This window comes from Mytilus trossulus, chromosome 12 (assembly GCF_036588685.1).
Source record: "Mytilus trossulus isolate FHL-02 chromosome 12, PNRI_Mtr1.1.1.hap1, whole genome shotgun sequence".
NCBI lineage: Eukaryota > Metazoa > Mollusca > Bivalvia > Mytilida > Mytilidae > Mytilus > Mytilus trossulus.
In genome coordinates, this window is record NC_086384.1 from 22,645,544 (window position 1) to 22,666,643 (window position 21,100).

Consider the following 21,100-nt stretch of genomic DNA (forward strand, 5'->3'; position numbering starts at 1 on the left):
TCGGCGCTCCTTGGGCGAAATTGAAACTGGGGCCCTGCTCTATACTGAGCACCGGGTGCCCGAAACTGAAACTGAGAGCCTGTGTTATATTGTGTATTACCAACATGAGGTCTCACATTTCCCAGTTGTCTTTGACAGTTTATAATTGGATGTGAACCATTACACCCGAAACACAAATGGCTATAAAAGCAAGGTGTTTTCCAACAGCTTCCCTCATAGTTATAACTATAGCATTTGTTCCCATGACCACTACTGTCTTGAATATTACTATTAGATACATTTAAGGACACATTTGAGATAGTATTCACTGGTTGCATATATAACGACCAAAGCTCATTGTCTATATTACTCCATAAACTGGATGGTTCATGAGCTTTTCTTAGTCTATATTGCTCATCGTAATTTTTCCAACCCATACCTTGGTTTCTTTGAGCCCCAAGGCGTATTGTGTGCATGTATTTTAACAATTCCTTAAATCGGTTTACGTGCACAGCACAATAAATATAAATAAAATTGATGAAAGCATCTGTCCACTTCTCAATATTTGTAATTTTTTATTGTTGAGAAATGGGTTGTAAAATGAATTCCCCTTGAGCCCATGTCAACTTTTGTTTGTTAGAACTCGTGTTGACTGCAATATTTAATAGACAAGCTAAATCTATGAATTCCCCTTTCAATATTTTTTCTTTAATTGACTGTGTTACATTTATGCCTAGATTCTCATGAACACTTTCAATTCTATTGGGAATTTGTACATAATCATTATTGGTCACATTACCTGTTTGTGACAAAAACTGTGTGTAATCAACAGTTGGCTGGGGTCTATTGCACGTCTTGGTTGCCATGGTAACATGTCCGGAATGTGGACGGAGTTGTCTGATTGCTAGAAAATGTTGGCATCAACATTCTTATCGTTGATACTGTTGCAGTTGTTGGTATGGCAGCGCCGTCATGTCCAGAAGTTGTATAGATAGCCTCTGGCCTTGTAACCGTCATAGATGATTGTACTGACGCCCGTGACGAAACTCCCTTCGACACCACCGGGGTCCTTCTTACTCCAGCTCTCGCTGATGCTGTACGCTTCCTGGTACCTCTTCTCAACATACTGAAACTCACAATTATATTTATTTATGCATTTATTTTTATTAAATTTATTTATTTACTTATTTCAAATTTATTCGTTTTGTTTGTGTGTGTAACCAAAAGTCTTTAATCAATGACAATATATCTTAAAGCTGTAGCCGTTCAAACGATGTATTATCGTTTTTGTTGAATTGATAGTATGTCGTGCTCTACGAAGTAATTACTTCCGCAGCAGAATCACTGGGTGAATTATTCACCAAATATAAACTCACCACAAAAATATCATTTCTTTAACTTAAGTCGTATTGTGATTAAATATTTTTTCTTTTATTTCATATTCGGCACCACGTGGCGGCCACGCCGTTTCGAAATTCAACAATTTCTAACTATTTTACAATTTTTTTATTTAAACAATTTTTTGTATTATCCATATATCTCTTTGCCTTTTACTCTTTGCCTTTTATACATATATAAAATACCAACTTTTTAATATCCACTATAATACTTCAACTTGATTTTCAAAATACTTCTCTCTGTATTCTGTTCACTTGCAGCTCAAGGTTAAAAAGAACGCTAACGTCAAATTGACGTCACCACTATACATCCTATCGACTACATATGAATTTATAAAGGAAAGCACTGCAACGGACGAGATTAAAACTTTCCACTAGAATAACCGAATTTATGTATATTACATAAATTGTATTATTATATTTTTTTCTTTAAACAAATAAATTCAAATGAATTGGTTACTTCAGCTGTTATTTATATGTCAACTTAGATACATTGTTATTTTAAGTAATATTAGTTTGTTGACGTTTGTCCGGTTGATCGTCCTGTGTACTTACTTATCTGAACTTTGCCTTTGAATTGACTAATTTTAATTCACCTACCGTATAAGCAATATTTATGAGGTTAGTGTGTTAATGGGTTTCCGATTAATGATAAACTATGCGAAGAAGTACATGTTAACCGGAATATTTGGTTTCTGTTTAATGTCCAAAATTCATAATATTTACCTTAACGCTACTTCTGAATAGCCATACTCGTCTCAGTACAAATGGAATACCAACAAATTATCTGAAATAAATATGGCATATGCACAGTGTAGATACTATTCTGTACGCTTTCCGGAAGTCGCGATTTTCGAAGCGAGAACGTTTTGGATCACATTTTAAATTTGTCGGATATACTATATTAAACGGTAAGATGTTCATCTGTACATTGCTTAATGATTAATTCAGCTGACATCGATATTCACAAATGGTTTATAATTAAATTTAGCACATTCATTATTCGTATCTTTGCCTTAATTAAGAGATTTCCAAGTGCATCACTAAGGAAAATCAGTCGGTGAACCTAAATACAATCTTTTTGCACTCTTAATGTACAAATTAACGTAAAATCCAGACTTAATTTACTAAATAGAGTATATTTTAAGTGGTGGTAAAAGTTTCAGCCAGATCTTTGAAGCCAGAAATAAGAAAATTACACTTGTTTGAATTTCTCACTGTACGATCAGTCGAGCTTGTATATTTTGAAACTGTATGATCAGTCTTTATTTCACTGTATTCTAGTAGTGATTTCAAAGTTATTTACGATACATTAGAAGATGTCATTTTTCTAAATAACACAAATATATTTTAATAAATGCACATCCTGTAAACTTTTCAAACATGTTTTAGCTTGATAGGGTGTACTCGACTTACTACATTAAGTATAAGGATGTTTGAATGTGGCTGAAATAAGAAGAAGGTTAAAATTTGTTTGTTTATAGAAGTTTCAGGAATGTCCTCCGTTATACTTAAAATTGTACAATCACACAGATTTAATTGTTACTATTAAAAATGCATGAATTTACAAACATTCGAGGCCGTACTGTAGCCTATAATTGATCACAGTTCCTTCACTTTGTTTTTGGATGTAGATCTGTCTCTTTCACACTCAATTGTACACCACTTTGTAAAGCGATGGTTTATAGTGATAATGATGTCCGTCTTTCCGTTCGTCCGTTGGACTGGAACAACATGTTTCGCCGGTTTTGCAAGCGCATCTCCTCATAAACCATTAAATATACATTGGGGTTTCCAGACATTTTTAAATGGAGAGGGGGTCCAATCCAGGAGAAAAGAGGATTCCAAATATATGTTCCCATACAAATGCATTGAAAGTTAAAAAAGAGTTTCAAACCGCCGGATCCCAATTTTCTTTAATCCGTCACTGGTATAACTATTAATTATTTTTTACTTCGATTCCGTATCATAAATTATAATATAAAAAAGAAGATGCGGTATGATTGCCAATGAGTCAACCGTCCACAAGAGATCAAAATGACACAGCTATTAACAAATATAGGCCACCGTATGGCCTTCAACAATAAACAAAGCCAATACCACAAAGTCGGCTATAAAAAGCCCCGAAATGACAATGTAAAACAATAGACCACTTTCGAGTTCATCCGTCACCGGAAAAAACTGGTCAATTATACGCGCCTTTATCGCAGTCATCTGTGCGTTTAGGGGCGTCGTCACTTCCTTACAAGGTTGAGCGAGTGGTTGGAAAATTATAATTCTATATTGTACGAATTATTCGGCAAATTGAATTCTGAAAATAGACAATCAACACTGCTGTCATTAGGGAATTGTCAGTAAGTACCTACAGAGCAACCATTATTTCTAGTTTATCCTGCACAAAAACGATCACTAAGACGCTTGATGAACGTAAATAGTGCAGGGATACAGGCGAGCCCCTCTATCTGGTAAATGACGTCATAAAGGCGTGCATAATTGACGAGTTTTTGCCGGTGACGGATGAACTCGAAAGTGCTCTTTTCAAACGAGAAAATTAACGGCCTTATTTGTATAAAAAAAGGGATATATTTCTTATTTTATTAAAAATATTTTAAGGGGATTCTTTATATAAGATACGGACTTGAACATTGCATTATATGGGGGCACCCATCAGGTATTTCCAACTGTGACCTCCAAAACGAATTGTTAAACTTTTCTAAAATCGCTCCATTTTTAATCTATTAATGTACTATGGACCTTCTATTTCGAATTTTTTGTAAAAATATTTTTGATGTTTCTCTATCTAAAATACGGACTTTGTCATAACCTCATATTGGGCGTACCTATTTTATATCCACAACTTCCTTAAGACACTTGTCATAAATTAATGAATATTTTTCAGATTCCTTATCATTTAATTCAATTGTGTACCTCTTATTTTGGTTTTTCGAAAAATCATCAGTTTTTTATTTCCATGATATGGACTTTTCCACTACCTTATTGGGTGGTACCCGCTTACTATACGCAACTTTCAAAAACTTACCATATACTAGTACTAGTATTAATAAAAGTATAAACTTTCTCATATTCGTTATTAAATGATGCCCCTGTGTACCTATAATTTAGTTTTTCTGGTGGTTTATTTTTTTCCAAAACATGGACTATAGAAGTGGCGGGGTATTATTTCGTTAATTCTTTCCTCAATACCTAAAGTTTTTAAACAAAGCTTTCTCTATCTATTTTTTGTCATTTTAAAAGAGACATGCTTGATGTATGTAATCACCAATTGGTCAACGGTAGACGGTGTAAATAGTCTTAAAAATGTAATAGTTAAACAGATAACTGCAACGACACACTAATACAAAGTCCACAAGCGAATCATGTATTGCTTTATAGGCATTTGATTTTAAGTAAGACTGACGAAACAAAAATATAATTATTTTGCCGTCTACAAAAATCATCAGAAATATATTTGTATTGTCTGATGAAAGAAATTACACGTTATAGTTCCATGGACATAATCATAAATTATATCACATAGACACGTATATACCTTCAAATTGCCGTTGTTTTTCAGTCAAGGTCGTTAAAAACTTCCATTTGTTGTTGTTTTTTTCTTCAAAATCACGACTGGTCATACAGACAAAAAATCTGAAATCGCTACTAGAATACAGTCAGTTTTAGACTGATCGTACAGTAATTTATTTTGGGATCCTCAATGAAAACATATTTTTTATTTGAAATACGAACATTCTACTTAAATACGGTAGGAATATTGAAACAGTATATATTTTACTGTAAACTGATGCAAATATTTGCAATAAAAGATTATTTGCTTTGTACTACGAGAGCAAAATTGTCAATCGATTTCACTTTTTTCTATGAAGTTGGTGTGATGCACGCGTATATTTTATATTCTACTGCATGTTTTTGTTACAGTTACTGATATTTATGATGTTGTACATACATTTAAGATGTGCAAAGCACTTTATAGATATAGGAGTAAACAAATGATGAGAAAAAGCACCCAAAACAAAACCGTTCTGTTAGCCAGTTTGAAATCCTCGCTTCGAAAATCGCGACTTCCGGATAGCGTACAGAAAAGTATCTACACTGTGATATGAACTTGGAAATTTAAGTCATATGAAACGAGTTTCTTGTTATCCAGATGTTAAAGAAATCATTTAAACAATGCATGCATATATATATACTAAACTTAGTCCTCTATGTTCGTTTTACGAATCTAAAACGCATTATCGAGTCGACAGATTATATTTCATTCAGAGATTGTTGATCGCAAGCCCGCGTAGTAAATACAGTCAAAACTGCCGAGTTTGTTACAGAAGTTTCCGGAACTTGAAATTAATGAAAAATTAACACAGAGTTGTTGACACGTGAAAAATAAGTGAATTGATCGAGCGCGCGAGTTTTCTTTTGTTTTAAAGTCACTTAAATAAATATCAGCAATGTGGTTACTTCATATGATAATGGTGGTGGATATGTGTGCAACGTCCAGCGGCAGTTATTACATGCATATCAGGATTGGATATGCATAAAAATATTTTTTTATTTTACTTGGAGGTCACCTTGAGGTAGATTTTCGACTTGCTAGTTTACAACTTTAATTATCACAATTTATCCGTAAGCATTGTTTAGCAGTCATGGGAAACATTATCATGACTGTCATCATTCCCCTTACTCTTTGTCGCGTGCCTAGTCAGGCTAGCGGTAAAGTAAGAAATGAATATTTTTCAAGAATTAGATTTAACCAAACCGAAGATCGAACCTAAAACCTCCTGTACTCGAGGCGAACACGCAAACACGAGACCATCGTATGTACAATTATCTTAAGTGTAAATAAATAGTATCTATTTCAGAAGATAACCTCATTAGCCAAAGCTTATCTTCCTTTTGGAATCTTCAAAGTATGTCAGATATATACATGAGGTATACAACATATAAGGTAAAAGTACATACATGTCAACAAATAGTATCTATAGCTCTATGAAAGGTTCACATATATATGATGAATAATAGTTGTGTTTTTACGTATTTCAATCTTTGCTTTGTTTTAACTACATTGTTTTCTCGTTTGAACTGTTTCACATTTAGTCATACCAGAGCCGTTTACAACTGACTCTACAGTATAGGTGTTGCTTAATTGTAGGGCTATAAGGTTATACCTTAAATAGTCCGAGATTACTCTGACGTCCGACGGCTGTTTTGCCAGACAAGTTGGGGCCGTGGGACGTCAGAGCTTGTCCCATATCAAAAAGTGGATATTTGCCCACCAAAAATAGATGCACTGCCTCCTCGCTTCTGGAGCCGACTGAGGGCCTTGGAATTATATAAATCGGGCTTCAATCTCTTCATTTTTCATTTATCTCTTCATTTATGTAAGTTTCACCGACCTGCCAACCTTTATTTTTCTATATTTTAACAGTTTTCACAGTGACCTACGATTTCTGCATCTTGCCTTTCATTTTGGGCAAATATCCACTTTTTGATATGGGACAAGCTCTGACGACCCACGGGCCCAGCTTGTCTGGCAAAACAGCCGTCGGACGTCAGAGTAATCTCGGACTATACCTTAAATAGTTGTTTTTTGTCAACTATAGAGACGAAAATACAAAATGGACATTCAAACTCATAAGTCGAAAAAAAAACTGACAAGGTTATGGCAAAAAAATGGAGAAGACCAACAGACAACAACATTACACAAAACACAGCATTCGAATACTGATGACTGAGCAACACGAATCCCACCAAGGCTGATCTCAGGTGATTCGGGAGGACCAGCCGAAACTGCTCCGTTTACCAATTAAACCCGACTTATATCTGAGAATATGATGTTATTACTAGCAATTGGGGCATGCAATGTAAATATGAAACCACAGCTCGTTTAAAAATTTCATCTCAAAGACTTGGAATTGAGAAACAGATTATGTGTTTATGAAAGGCGCCGCTTGTGAGCAAAGCGCGGACATCATCTTTATCTAAAATATATAGTTTTGACTTCGGTGTGTACAAACACTCATAGACGATTTATGTGACCTAACATCTTTCTACACAAAACCACTGGAGACTATTGTCTGATCGAAAATATGACCACTGAACATGTAAAATCTCCTCCCCGAGTTTCGTTTGAATTAGTATGATTCATGACAATATCATTCTTTTATCTTCATTAAATAAGACAAATTGATATAGTTACGATAGATCGATATTTAATCTTCATCAAATAAGACAAATTAATCTAGTTACGATAGATCAATATTTTATCGTCATCATATAAGACAAGTTGATATAGTTTCGATAGATCGATATTTTATCTTCATCAAATAAAAATATAGTTACGACAGATCGATATTGATCTTCATCAAATAAGAAAAATTAATCTAGTTACGATCATTCGATGATTTATCGTCATCATATAAGACAAATTGATATAGTTTCGATAGATCGATATATTATCTTCATCAAATAAATCTAGTTACGATAAATCGATATTTTATCTTCATCAAATAAATCTATTTAGGATAAATCGATATTTTATCTTCATCAAATAAATCTAGTTAGGATAAATTGATATTTTATCGTCATCAAATCATACAAATTGATCTATAAAAGATAGATCGATATTATCCTTATCAAATAAGATAAATTAATTTAGTTACGATATATGGATATTTCATCAAATCAAATCAGACAAATAATCTAGTTACAATAGATCGATATGTTAATTAGATTGAATAATCGTCTTCCTCGATTTTTGAACAATATTTTATCTTTTATATAAGAAAAGCATGAAAACATTAACATTTATTTTTATTGTTTTCATTGTTAAGAACTGCGTATGATTTGTGAAGACTTTGAGTCACATTTTTACGAACTTATTTAACTTCTTCATTTAGCGATGTGATTGTAGAAGTTTATTGGTACAAAGAGGTTAGAAGGTTATTTGGTACTAAGACTATGTACTCTGGTTGAGCAGTCTATTTGTGGATGATTGTATTCAGCCAAACAAGTCAGTGTAGGTGATACTAAATAGAGCACAGAATAAACAGTGATATGGAAATACCATGTACAAGTGCTTTATGTATATTATAATCAAATAATCAAGAAAAGGAATATACATTATGTTTATGGGCAAGCTGAAGGACGCATCCGGGTGCAGGAGTTTCTCTCTTCATTGAAGACCTATCGGTGACCTTCTGTTGTGTTTTCTCTATGGTCAGGTTGTTGTCTCTTTGACACATTCCCCATTTCCAATCTCAATTTATTATGATTAACTAAAACCATCGCAATTGTTGATATTTGGTAAGAGATATATTACTAGTTGTCAAAGCTTTTACATAGCCCTGCTACTTTTTCTATTAATTTTTGTAGCTCATTATATTGGGTAGTCGTTTAAGTTTGGACCCGAATGTGAAAACTTTGAAGTATTTATTCTATTTTGTTATAACCTACTCGTTGGTCACTCAGGGCAGTGAGGTTGTATACCATGACACATTCCTTATTTTCATTTTTTTCTTTTATTTGATTTATTCTGATAAATATCATAATAACTAAACCAAAACATTTAGTTCCACTCGAAAAAGATATGAACTATCACCTTTAATCAAATGAGAAAGACTAATATGGCTGTCTGTGTTCTTTCATTTTATACAATGTGATTCCTTTCAAAATATTTTTTTTCTCCAAATTACTAAATAAGCCAATTTCTAGCTTTATTATTTAAGAAATAATTCCTTCATGTCATGTTCTATGCTCATTTTAACATGAGTAGGCATTATATTTGTCGATATTTTACACTGAGCGTTAGCAAGTTGTAAAATGTGATCAAATGTAATGCCTATCCATGTTAAAATGAGCATAGAGCATAGAGCATGACATGAAGGAATTATTTCGATTCTAATAGGAAAAATAAACAGTAACTTCGTGCGCATGTGTCAAACATATGTTGTGCTCATTAGGACACGGCTTTGTTTACAAAGCGTAATAAGGACGTCATATTAGAAAGGCAATTTTGGCTATTTTATTTTATCATGTCTCGATAATGTCGAACAAGAAAATTTGTATATTAAAGCACCTGTTATTTGTGCGCGTAATGACTTCCAGATAAAAATGTGAAACTAGGTTTCTAGACCAAATATTGAAAAAATGCTTTGTACCGTCTAGACTGATCGATTTCTTAAGTCCATTGTGCACTAGTATTATGCATGTTGCATATTTTTTAATGAATGTGTATGAGACACCTCCCCCCACAAAAAAATAATAATAAGAGGAAAATTGCAAAGCAGGAAAGAACTGAGGAAATGACTTAAGTAATATTGAACATTGAAATTCGTTAGTATGTTACACTTTACTATTGTGCTCAAACCAGATTTAGTACAATAGTATAGTGTCATAATGTTTATTGTATAAGACTGTTGATTTGTATAGGTATGAACAGTGAGCCAATTCCTGATCCACTATTTCACACTATTCAAACCCAATATATCATGTATTGGTACCATAGCTTTTAACCTGATGATACAACTTCAGGTGTTGTTGTACATTTAACGACAACTTCAAATACGAAAGCTAGCTTCAGGGGCGGATCTAGCCATTTTAAAAAGGGGTCCTAACCAAGGATAAAAGGGGTGTTCAACTACATGTCCCCATTCAAATGCATTGATCGTTTACAAAAAGAGGGTTTTAACCACCGGATCCCCTTTGAATACGCCACTGAGTTTCCCCAGCATCAAGAGCATCCCCACATACCGGTCAGTGCCCTGAGTTCAAAATACCAATGATTTAAAACAAATTATGGGGACAGTTTCAAAATATCTTACTTAAAACGTTTTTAATTGTTCAATAAAAGAAGTATTTTTGTACCCCTGAATTGATTACGTACGCTGTATGTAAACACTTTGGACTGTTATGTCCTCGATGCACGTTCAGTTTGCACTTTATTTGGCCTTTAAACGTTTTTAGATTTGAACAGAACTGGCGAGTTGTGGATCGAGGAACCATGTGTTTAGAGTACAAAGGTATAAGCATGGTAACTTTGGTGATTTTTTTGTTGTTGTCATCCTGTAAATTCCAGTAAATAATTGATACTGAACATTGAGTACACATCACTCATACAATCCATCTTTTAAGTTTGTAGTACAGTACAGTAGTAATCTTGATTTTTATATTAATATATTTATGGTATTAATCATCGGCAAACTTCTATCGCTTCAATTTATGGCAATGAAAGGAAAATATAGATCCTCGCCTTTTCAGGAAAATGATGAGCGATGACTTCTATAAACTTTCCTATCTACATTGAACGTCAATATGACCGGCGTAAATGGGACACTGTAGATTAAGCGTGTTGTTTTTCTTTTGTACTATAAGTCATTGGGTTTATGAAGTGCTGCATTTGTTATCGTATAAAGTACTCATTATAGTTGCTTCATTTTGAGAATTTCTTATTAATATTTAGCTTTGAACAATCTTTACTAAATAGAAGTGCAAACTTTGTCTTAGACCGAGCATCTATATATATATATGCTATATATAGATGCTCGGTCTAAGACAAAGTTTGCACTTCTATTTAGTTAAGATTGTTCAAAGCTAAATATTAATGAGAAATTCTCAAAATGAAGCAACTATAATGAGTACTTTTGTAAGCTATTGTCCCTTCCTTATTTGTAAGATATTGATTGCCAAATGTCCAATTTTAGGTAAAAACTATAAAAAAAAATTGACATGCGACCATCTGAAAAATATGTTATTTGATTGATAGAATTTTTATTTAAGGGACAGAAATAGCACACTATAAGCCCCCTCCTTAAAATATTTATGAAAATCTTAATCTTTTTTTACTTTTTTATAACTGGATGATTTTGCTTTTATCATAAAATGATGGATGGATGTTGTGAACCTATGAAAAGTTTTTACACAATAGCTAGGGAATAGTAAAAAATACCATATAAAAAGAAAAATATTGAAGACCCCCCCCCCCCTTTTTTTCCCACACCTTGACACACACAGATTGTCAACATTTATGGTCAAACCTTCCTGTAGGGTAAATCAATGAATTTTCGTTTAGAAATGTTTAAACTTTTTTTTGTTTTTGCCCTAGTGTTACAATGTTACACGCAAAAATAGCTGAGGATTGTTTTTAAATTAGAGGTCATTGTTCAGTAGTTTGGTTTTTGCATTAGTGTTGATATATTTCACAGTTGTAAGATAATGATATAATTCAGAACTGTGAAAAGCGAAAATAGTATCCCTAAAAAGAAAAAGAAAATAGAAGCAGTTCATTTGGGACTCAATTAATATCGTAAAATAAGCACCTTATTTCTTGATCTGTATTAACCAAATCAATAGAATTGGAAGCACATTTTTGCAGTCATGTTATAATTTGCATGTATTTTTTATATGTGCCTTTAAATCAAATTCATCCTTTTTTTTTATTTGGAAAAAATATAGTAGTCATGTTCTGGTCCTGAACCAGAATCTCAACAAACCGAATAACTGGTGAAATATCCTATAAATTGACCAGTACAGCCTTGGAACCACGTGACTGAAATATGGTATCTTATAAATGACACTGTAACCTCGCATTGCTACGCAGTCTTTCGGTAATACGAGATAGGCGACACATAAGGTAGGTTGACAATAAATGTTTGGCCGCCTTCAACATACAACTGTATTAGAATGGATAACTTACTTCAAGTATATTGGTGTATTGACTTAAAAACAATTGCATGTTTTTCTTAAGGCAATACAATTTTTAAACCGATCCTCAGAAAAAAGGCACCACAATATCAACTAGGGCCTAGTCATTTAATGGTAAAAAAATCACTAATGCAAACAGAAAATGATTTTTTGCAGTCCTTTTCCTTTTTGGCATTCTTTTTGGTTACATCTAGATCTTCTGACATCTCTTGAACTGAATTTTGGAATGTGCGTATTGTTTATATGCGTTTACTTTTCTACATTTCTCGATTTCCCGATTTCTCAATTTCTCGATTTCGCTTTTTCGATTTCCCGATTTCGCGTTGGAAAAGAGAAAGGAAAAAAAATCGAAAACAAGAAAAGGGGAAATGGCCGCATCTGACCACCATATAAAGCTGATAGATAGAAGAGAAATTGATAAACTCGGTTTCTTATTGACTTCAGTTCAAACATCACATTTGACGTGATATGTTGGATTTTATGAACATCTCACTTAGATGATATAAGGCAGATTCTAATGCAACATTGTTTGTAACGTTCATTTTGATTGGATAACTTCACCAATTTTCATGACATTAATGCGCAATAGATGCAATGAAAACGTACGCGCACTAGATCATGTTATGAAACCTATAATTATTAAATGATTTTTTGATAGTCTGCATGCAACTTTTGATGATTATACTTTAAGACCGAAATGCCTTCTCTCTTGAGGCCCCTCAAGTGGGTTTCCGAGTAATCATATGATCGCGATTTTTTTGCCAATTCACATGATTTTTAAGGTTTTTTTTTATAAAAGATATTCAAATAATCAAAAATACAGTCCTAAATGATCAAATAATCACACATAAATGATCATAAGATATTTGGTCTTGTGATCAAATAATCAAAAATATGTGATAGTCCTAGATGATCAAATAATCACAAAAAAACCAAACCAAATAATCACATAATCAAAAATCCCCTGAGGAGACTCTCTCTAAGATATGTAATCAGCCATGAAGTCAAAAAAATTGGACGTCATAAATTATTTGTCACCAATGAAAAATGTAAAAATCATATATAAAAATAGTCCTTCGGTCGGGGAAAGTATAAATCGTATTAAGAAATGCGAAATCGGGATATCTAGAAATCGAAAAAGCGAAAAAGAGAAATTGAGAAATCGGGAAATCGAGATCCCGATTTCGCTTTCTCGATTTCCCGATTTCGTGATTTCGCATTTGCAAAATGAAAAGTGAAAGAGAAAATACGAAAACGCAAAAAGGCGAAATGGCCGCATCTGGCCACCATAGCTTTACGATGCATTATGAGAGCCCCCCCCCCCCCCCCCCCCAATTGTTGGGGACGATTAATGCATTTGAAGGGGACATATGGTTGGACCTACCCTTTTCCTTTTTTGAAAATAGCTGGATCCGCCCCTGATCTAGCTTGATTTTAACTCTCATTTTATTTATTTTTTAAAATATTAATACACAAAGGCTCGTTCGGTATTTTAATAAAATTAGTTTATTCAAAATAATATCACGCAATATTCCTAATAAAGAAGGTATCATATTCAAATTTATCTAAACATTCTTGATTTGTTTGTTTTTCATGTCCAATGGTATGCAGTCAAGTATTATTGTATTAATATACAAGAATTTATCCAGTTAACTATTAGTCCCAGTTTTGTCTTAATTTCAATGAATTATTGATGCATTTTCTATTATTGCTCCCAGTGTGTGTGTTATACGCTAGTTACCCTCCAAAGAAAATTTATTCAAATGTTCAAATTTAAAATGCGAGGTTTGCCGAGTGATATATTTAATCATTCATATTTTACTCCTGGCGAGAGTGGAAACATATCGTGTTATACATTCAGTATAATAAATTAAATAACACATAGCTGAGGGGCGTAACTCCTAGAAAAAAAATTGAATCGCAATTTCCCGTCGATATGCACAACTACATAATATGTCCTTATTATCTGAAAAGGTTTCGTGAAATTCTGTTGTGTGGTTTGAGAGGAGTTGCGATGACAAGAAACAGGACTGACAGACGGACGGACGGACGGACGGACTGACGGACGGACTGACGGGTCAAAAACATTATACCCTCTGCAACTCGTTGCGTGGGGTATAATTAAATGAAGAAACAACTACTTATCTTTCAGTTTTCATAGTACATATTAACCTCTGAATAAATCTTAATAATTTAATTTTGGATGAAACGCGTCTTCTGATTGGCTGACGTAATTTTGTTATGAGCCCATAGACATAATTTAGTCATGTGACCGTGACGTCATCAACGTTATTTCATGGTTTTCTACGGTTTGAATTTAGAATTAAATTATAAGAAATGACTAATATTTTTTCTGTCTATTCGAATTGTGCACCAATTTTTTTAATTTTCTTTCTTCATAGACAGAAAAAATGTTGCAGTCATTCCTTAAATAAAATATAATGAGCAACAGTCAAAGCAACACAACGTTTTCAAAATAAGATAAGCAGTTGGCACATATAATGACATTACTAGCATAACTAGGTGTATGTAAACAAACTCTATTGAGGTCACGTTTATTTATGGAACTTTATAACTTACAACATTCAATTCGCTGAAAATGGTTGACCTTCTTACATTACATGAGAAACAGGCCTAATCACGAAGACTTACAATGATCACCATATCTTTGAATGAGGTCAAGGGAGGAACATACTTACCTTGAACAGAAGTTATCACAGTTGTCCTGTAAATCGTAATTACACAATGACAATGAAATAATTTAGTCCTAGATAAACGCAATCATTGAACCATGAAAATGAGGTCATAGACATACGCTTCATCGAGAATATATAAGGCATGCGACTTTATGAAAATATTTAATTATCTAGGTCTTCTACCTCCTGAAATATAGAATATTAAACCAATAGACTATAGCTTTCGCCGGATAAATATCTTCCAATTTTACTGTCAGACTAGACAAACATTGATTATGCACTCAACATTACGTAATTTAAAATTGTTATTTTTAGAATTAGTTTTTGTTATACTTAACAATATTTATAGAATAATGATGCTTTAGAGCTTGTCAATTTATAGAGAGTATTTACACTCCGGAGGTTTTAGTCTAAAGTTTGGATTTTATTTTTGATGATTGGGTTGCCTATCTCGCCCCTTTGTAATTGGGAAAATATGGTTGATTATATAGGGAATCACCGAAGCATGACTGGAGCCCGCCCCATCCCCCTTTTCAAGGTCAGTCAGTGCCCTCTATAAAAAGTTCTGGATCTGCCACTGACATTTTTGTACAAGTAATTCATCAGCATAAATCAAATTACAAACTTTCCGATTCATGCTTATGAATTTGAAAGAAACAATCATCTCTATCGTATCTAATAAATTGTAAGCAGTGACCTTTACAACAAAACAATCATGAGTTTACACTCACATTTAAAATACATAAAGAATCTAGGATTGTCATTTTTAGTTATATTTGAAAACCATACCATTCTGAGCACTCTTTTCTTTTAGCTCTATTTTACACTATTTATACAACATGTTTCAAACATAATAAATACACATCAAGCGTATGATCCAAAGTTAATACCGACACAGCAGACCAAAGCCAATTAACTAATAAAACCTCAATGCGTTGACCTTAATAGACCTTTGATAAGAGAATTACAGGCGTGAACAATGATTAGAGATATGTACAAATACATATAAATTAACCTTGACCGCAGATAATTGATAGCTTTTAATGACCGTCTATAAGAACGATCACAGACAATATACCATAATTACGAAAGTAGTTATTGTTGATATAAAGCCTGTAAACGTCCAGCAGGAAGTATTTCAAGATACCCAGTCTGATTGTTTGAGTACTGAAAGAATATAAAACATAATAAAATAATTATTTTTATTATACAAATATTTGGGCTTAAGGGCAACACGTTATGTTACAGAAAACTTCCTTGGCGTCAGTGAATAAAAAGCGATGAATGTAAACTAACTGACGCCAACATTATACTTAACTATCCGAGCAGTGTGCGCGGCACACTGTGTGAATGCTTGAGGATATTTTTTCTCTAGTATCATGTAATTCACTCAGTTCTGTCATATTGTAAATCAAGAACAAAACAAATTACATGCTACCTGCAGTTGACACAAAACACACAGTATGTACATAAAATGATAGTGTGTTCTCAGATAATTAAGGATAATTTGCCGCTAAAATACTGTGCCTGAGCTAGCCACATATCTTTGACAGAAATGCGTCACCATAGGGGTATTTGCATACACGTGTGTGTACGACTACCAGTCTACTTGTCTCAGAGTACTTTAGCAAGCCGTTCCCGAGCGGTATAGCCTTACTTGATTTTCCACGTGGTACCGCATAAGAGTAAATCTTTGTGGGCATAGACCGACGTGAAATAGAGCTGTTGAGCAATCAAGATGAGACTATTCCTCGTTAAGGCACGTAGGCACCCTAACTACTCAGAAATGTTTTGGGGAAACGATATTATATTTGGCCAAAATAAAATATCATAGCCCAAAACGAAATATGTAACGTTATGTTGCCTGCCCAAGTTGCATATTGAGTAACCCCAAAAGATTGAAGATGTTGTGCCTGATGAAGCCTTGTGTCTTGTTAAAATTAAAGTTGATCTAGAGAAAATTAATGTCAATTTAAAAATCCTTAACCACAATATTGAGATCAACGTGAGAAGAAAAGACACAAGGCTAGGATGGAGGACAAATTACAAAGTTTTAACCGATGGTAAAAAACGTTTTCGGATTGTATCTTGTCATTTAATCTTTTCCAGCGCGGATTTAATATCCAATTTGGAAGTTCTAATGTAACGTTTAAAACAATCTGATTTCCAACGTCCCAGTGTTTGTATCATGCTGTCCTCAATACCTTGAGAACTAGCACTTGTGGCCGCACCTGATCGAAAAGAATGTCCGCTATAATCCTTGTCACTATATCCTAATGCTATGAGTATTGTTTTTAGCTTGCTTATAAAATAGTTCCGGGAAAGTGGTTTTCCGGTTTCTTCAACGAGAAACGAATCATTCTGCTTTGCGTTTAGGTTTAATCTTACACTCATCAGCTGGGATAGCAATTTATACGGACAAACGACGCCCTCTATCTTGAACAAGGAAATTATAATACCTTGTCGGAATATATCTGTCTTTGTAGCTTTTAAATTAACAGTTACTTCGCATTCTGAAACGAAATTTATGTCAGAAACGCATAAATTTGAATCTGGATCAAACACAGTTCTACATGTAAACTCATTGCATCTCAGAAAACCATAAAATGCCAGAACACACGCTGTTTGAAATGTTAAATCCATATAATCATGATTGAAAAATCCACATTGCAAACAAGTTACTATTTCCTGATTTGAATTGTTTGCACTTCTATACTGTTACTATCTTATCAATGCAACTGACTGAATAAACCTGACAAAGATTGAAAATTTAACACGTGCACCAAGTCATGAGACGGTTAAGAAAACATTGCCGTCTCTACCACAGACATAATAAATCTAGTAATAAAATGTTTATCGTCCACCTAAATAAATAATGATTTTAACAGAAGCCGAGTCGGACAGAACATGAAACATTAATATAAACATCAATTAAAAATTTCTAATTTTTATTTTTTCCCCCAATTTTCTGTAGATTACGGTCTCATAATGAAATTATTATGTAAACCTAATCCAAGTCCTCACGTCTAGACAACATTTCATATTGATATAGAGCGTAGAAAAACGAACCATTGGTCAAGAATTGTTAGCATGCAACAAAATGAACAGGCTACTTGACATACTCAATACCAATTCATTTATTCTCATATTTAAATGTGCCCTATTATTGTTTACTTTTGATTTTGATGGAGAGTTGTCTCATTGGCACTAATGCCACATTTCCTTATATCAATTCATATTTTTTTTTCAGAACTCATAATGAGGTTGTTACTAGCAATTTCCCTGCTGGTCACAGGAACCCTGTCAGCCGTGACTGATCATCAGTTTGAAACGCTCGCCAAAAAGGTAGAAGATCTTACTAGACAGCTCATGTTAACAGAACTTTCGATTGGAGAAAGAGCTCGTGCCGATGCTGATTCCGGAATCAAACAGATACGTACTACAAATGATGGTACAAAATCATATTTCACTCAAACCCACAGTTATAACTCTGTCTGCTCTATCCATGAACATTCAAATTACGACAGAACTGTCGGAATGGGAGAATTTATTGCCAACATGAATGGCGTAGAATTTAGAACAAGACATAATGATTACAAATTGCGTATGCCTAGCAAAACCTCTAAAAATTATAATCAACAGGACGATGTCCCTTTCCCTGCGGTACCGCCATCCGTATTGGCCAAACCCAATCTACAAGAACAAGTTCATGAAATGCAAAACTATTTCCGTGCTTTTGCATTTCAAAATCATAACTTCAGAGACTATAGACCATACTTCAAACCGGTTTTGTGTTATTTAGAGGGTACATGGACAACAAGTACAAAGTCCATTGACGAACCATTCCAAAGCGATCGTCATTCCATCGATGCTGAGAGCTGGTTTGACTTACAAGAAAAGATCCGATTTACATCTTACACTGGAGGAAAACACTACCTAGAGAATTTCTCATACCTCCCAACAACAATCATGAATATGATCAACGGAACTCCCGAGTATGCGCAATGGAACTATAGGATATCATGCCATCCATTGTCATTTGATTTACCTTTAGCCGCACTTAAACCCGTTGATGATATGGCAGGAAGAATTGGACACAAAATGAACTTGACAAAATATGCACATACAAGAGCAGCAAGATTTTCATTTGCTAGAAGATTGGGAAGAGAAAACCATTTCCAATGGGAAGATGGCTTCGGTAACTTTAAAGATACTGTTTATCATAATGGTCTTCTCGATAAAATTATGAATGAAATCCCAGGAAAAGACAACTATGGAGCTGTCTTACACGATAATACATTTGGAATGGACACTTTAGATCCTCATACAGTAAACGCCACTCTTCTAAATACCGGATTCTATCATCGACGATTCAAACACGATAAAAAGGGAGCTATGGGTATAAGAGATGTTCATCGTGGATTTTCAGATAGTAACTTGTTCGTTGCTCAGACGTCTAACCCAAAGGTAGCACCAATGAAAATACATTACTGTGCAAAGAATGAACATACTCACCACAAGGAATGTAAAACAGAAGCAGTCAGGTATACCTACGCTATTCCATTAGAACTTATTTATTTGACTCCTTTATTTAGTTGGAATCCTCATAACCTTAAACTAGTAGACAGGAGAGATCGTCATGGTCAAGCAGCAATCGTTGAAGGCGGTAAAAGGAACGGTGGAACAACAGTAGATAAAGCATATAATGGTACATCTTTTAAACTTTTCTATAAAACACCCGTCGAATTCTTCCATGGTACAAATGTCGATAAGGATAAGGCCGATACTGACCGAGGGGCAGTAGGTGTACTCGACAGGCATGGTGCTGTAAAAAAAGTAGTGTCTTCCGGTCAACGTATCACACTCCCAGATATTCCAGGCGTTGGAAAACTTCGACTTAGATATCCCGTCATGCCTGTCACTCGTGAAGGTAACCAGATTGGAAAGGAGCTTGACGCGGTTAAAGACGTTCTGAATCACTTGAAAGATTTGGGTGGATATCTTGACCAAAAACCAAGTGCACTTGCCGGTGCTGGAATAACACAAGCTGACTCACACTTCCGAACATCTGTCACCAACCAAGATCCACCTGGTCATCATTTCCACGAGTTTTATATTGACTATGATGACATGCAGGATTTGGCTAAAGGCCTGACAGTAACAGTAGGAACTACGACCGATAACTCACATTCTCATCAACTTGAGATAAGCTTTGACGCAAACACACATACATATAAAATACACAAGTGTGATGGCCAAGCTAAGTGTTGGGACGGTCACTCAGCAGATATTTACTCTTTGGATTAAGAAGGTGTGCAATTTTATTTACAATAAAAATAAAAAGGTTACAGATTTTTTAATTTTTTTTTTCCCAATAAAAATATTTATTTAATGATCGACTTCATAGACGAGCTCAGCTAAACACAACATACAAAAACTAAGTGACAGAGGAAAGAACGAATTACAAATGGTGATTCATATGAACTTTTGAACAACATTTTCCGTTTCAACATTGATATTTTTCTTTTTGCAAACAAATAGTAATATACATATTGATTACTTCAAGGCTACGTATAGGGTCATTTTCACTTGGAACTTATTCAGTATGAGATTGGCCACTCACAGTTTTCTAATCTTCAAAAAAAACAATTGGTTGACTCAAGCTTCAGGATTCAAGTTAAGTTGGCCACAATTTCAGTGATATTTGTTCAATTATAGCAATCATGATTTTGGTGGTGGAAGGGTGTTCATTTGTCTTCCTCACCAATATGATTGAACAATTGGACCTCCACCTTTTTTTCCAATGGTTTTACGGGGTTATCTTACAATTTTGTGACAAAATTTATTTTTCAAAAGAAAATGATTAAGTAACTTTTTTATTCATTTTCAAACATGTGCAAATACCTGTTGACATCCCCTTGTCTCATTGTACATTGGTACCCAGTGAAATAACTAGTTCTAATTTGACGTTTCTCAGTTCGAAGTTGGCATCTTTAATTTCTGTGTGACTGTCATATTTTTATGTGAGAGGTTTAAACTAGCTATATAACCAGGGTTTTTTTTTCGACATTTTCTACATACATATATTTGTTTAGGGGCCAGCTGAAGGACGCCTCCAGGTGCGGGAATTTCTCGCTACATTGAAGACCTGTTGGTGACCTTCTGCTGTTGTGTTTTTTTATTTTGGTCGGGTTGTTGTCTCTTTGACACATTCCCCATTTCCATTCTCAATTTTATTTGTTTGTTTATATAGTGTTTTAGATTATAACGTAAAGTTGACTACTGTATCCCTAATGCTATTTTTGACATTTTAAC

The 21,100-nt window shown here is 34.1% G+C and overlaps 1 protein-coding gene across 1 annotated transcript; it reads left to right on the forward strand.

Annotated features, from left to right (window-relative positions):
• Positions 1-11,942: 11,942 nt before the first annotated feature.
• On the forward strand, positions 11,943-20,131 carry LOC134693333 (uncharacterized). The gene is made up of 2 exons (XM_063554088.1): positions 11,943-12,018; positions 18,036-20,131. The coding sequence occupies exon 2, from the start codon at positions 18,044-18,046 to the stop codon at positions 20,090-20,092; it is 2,049 nt and encodes a 682-aa protein (XP_063410158.1). The 5' UTR covers positions 11,943-12,018; positions 18,036-18,043; the 3' UTR covers positions 20,093-20,131.
• The last annotated feature ends 969 nt before the right edge of the window (positions 20,132-21,100 follow it).

Excerpts from the sequence above, each read along its gene's own strand:
- LOC134693333 (XM_063554088.1), top strand. The coding sequence starts at position 18,044 with ATGAGGTTGTTACTAGCAATTTCCCTGCTGGTCACAGGAACCCTGTCA.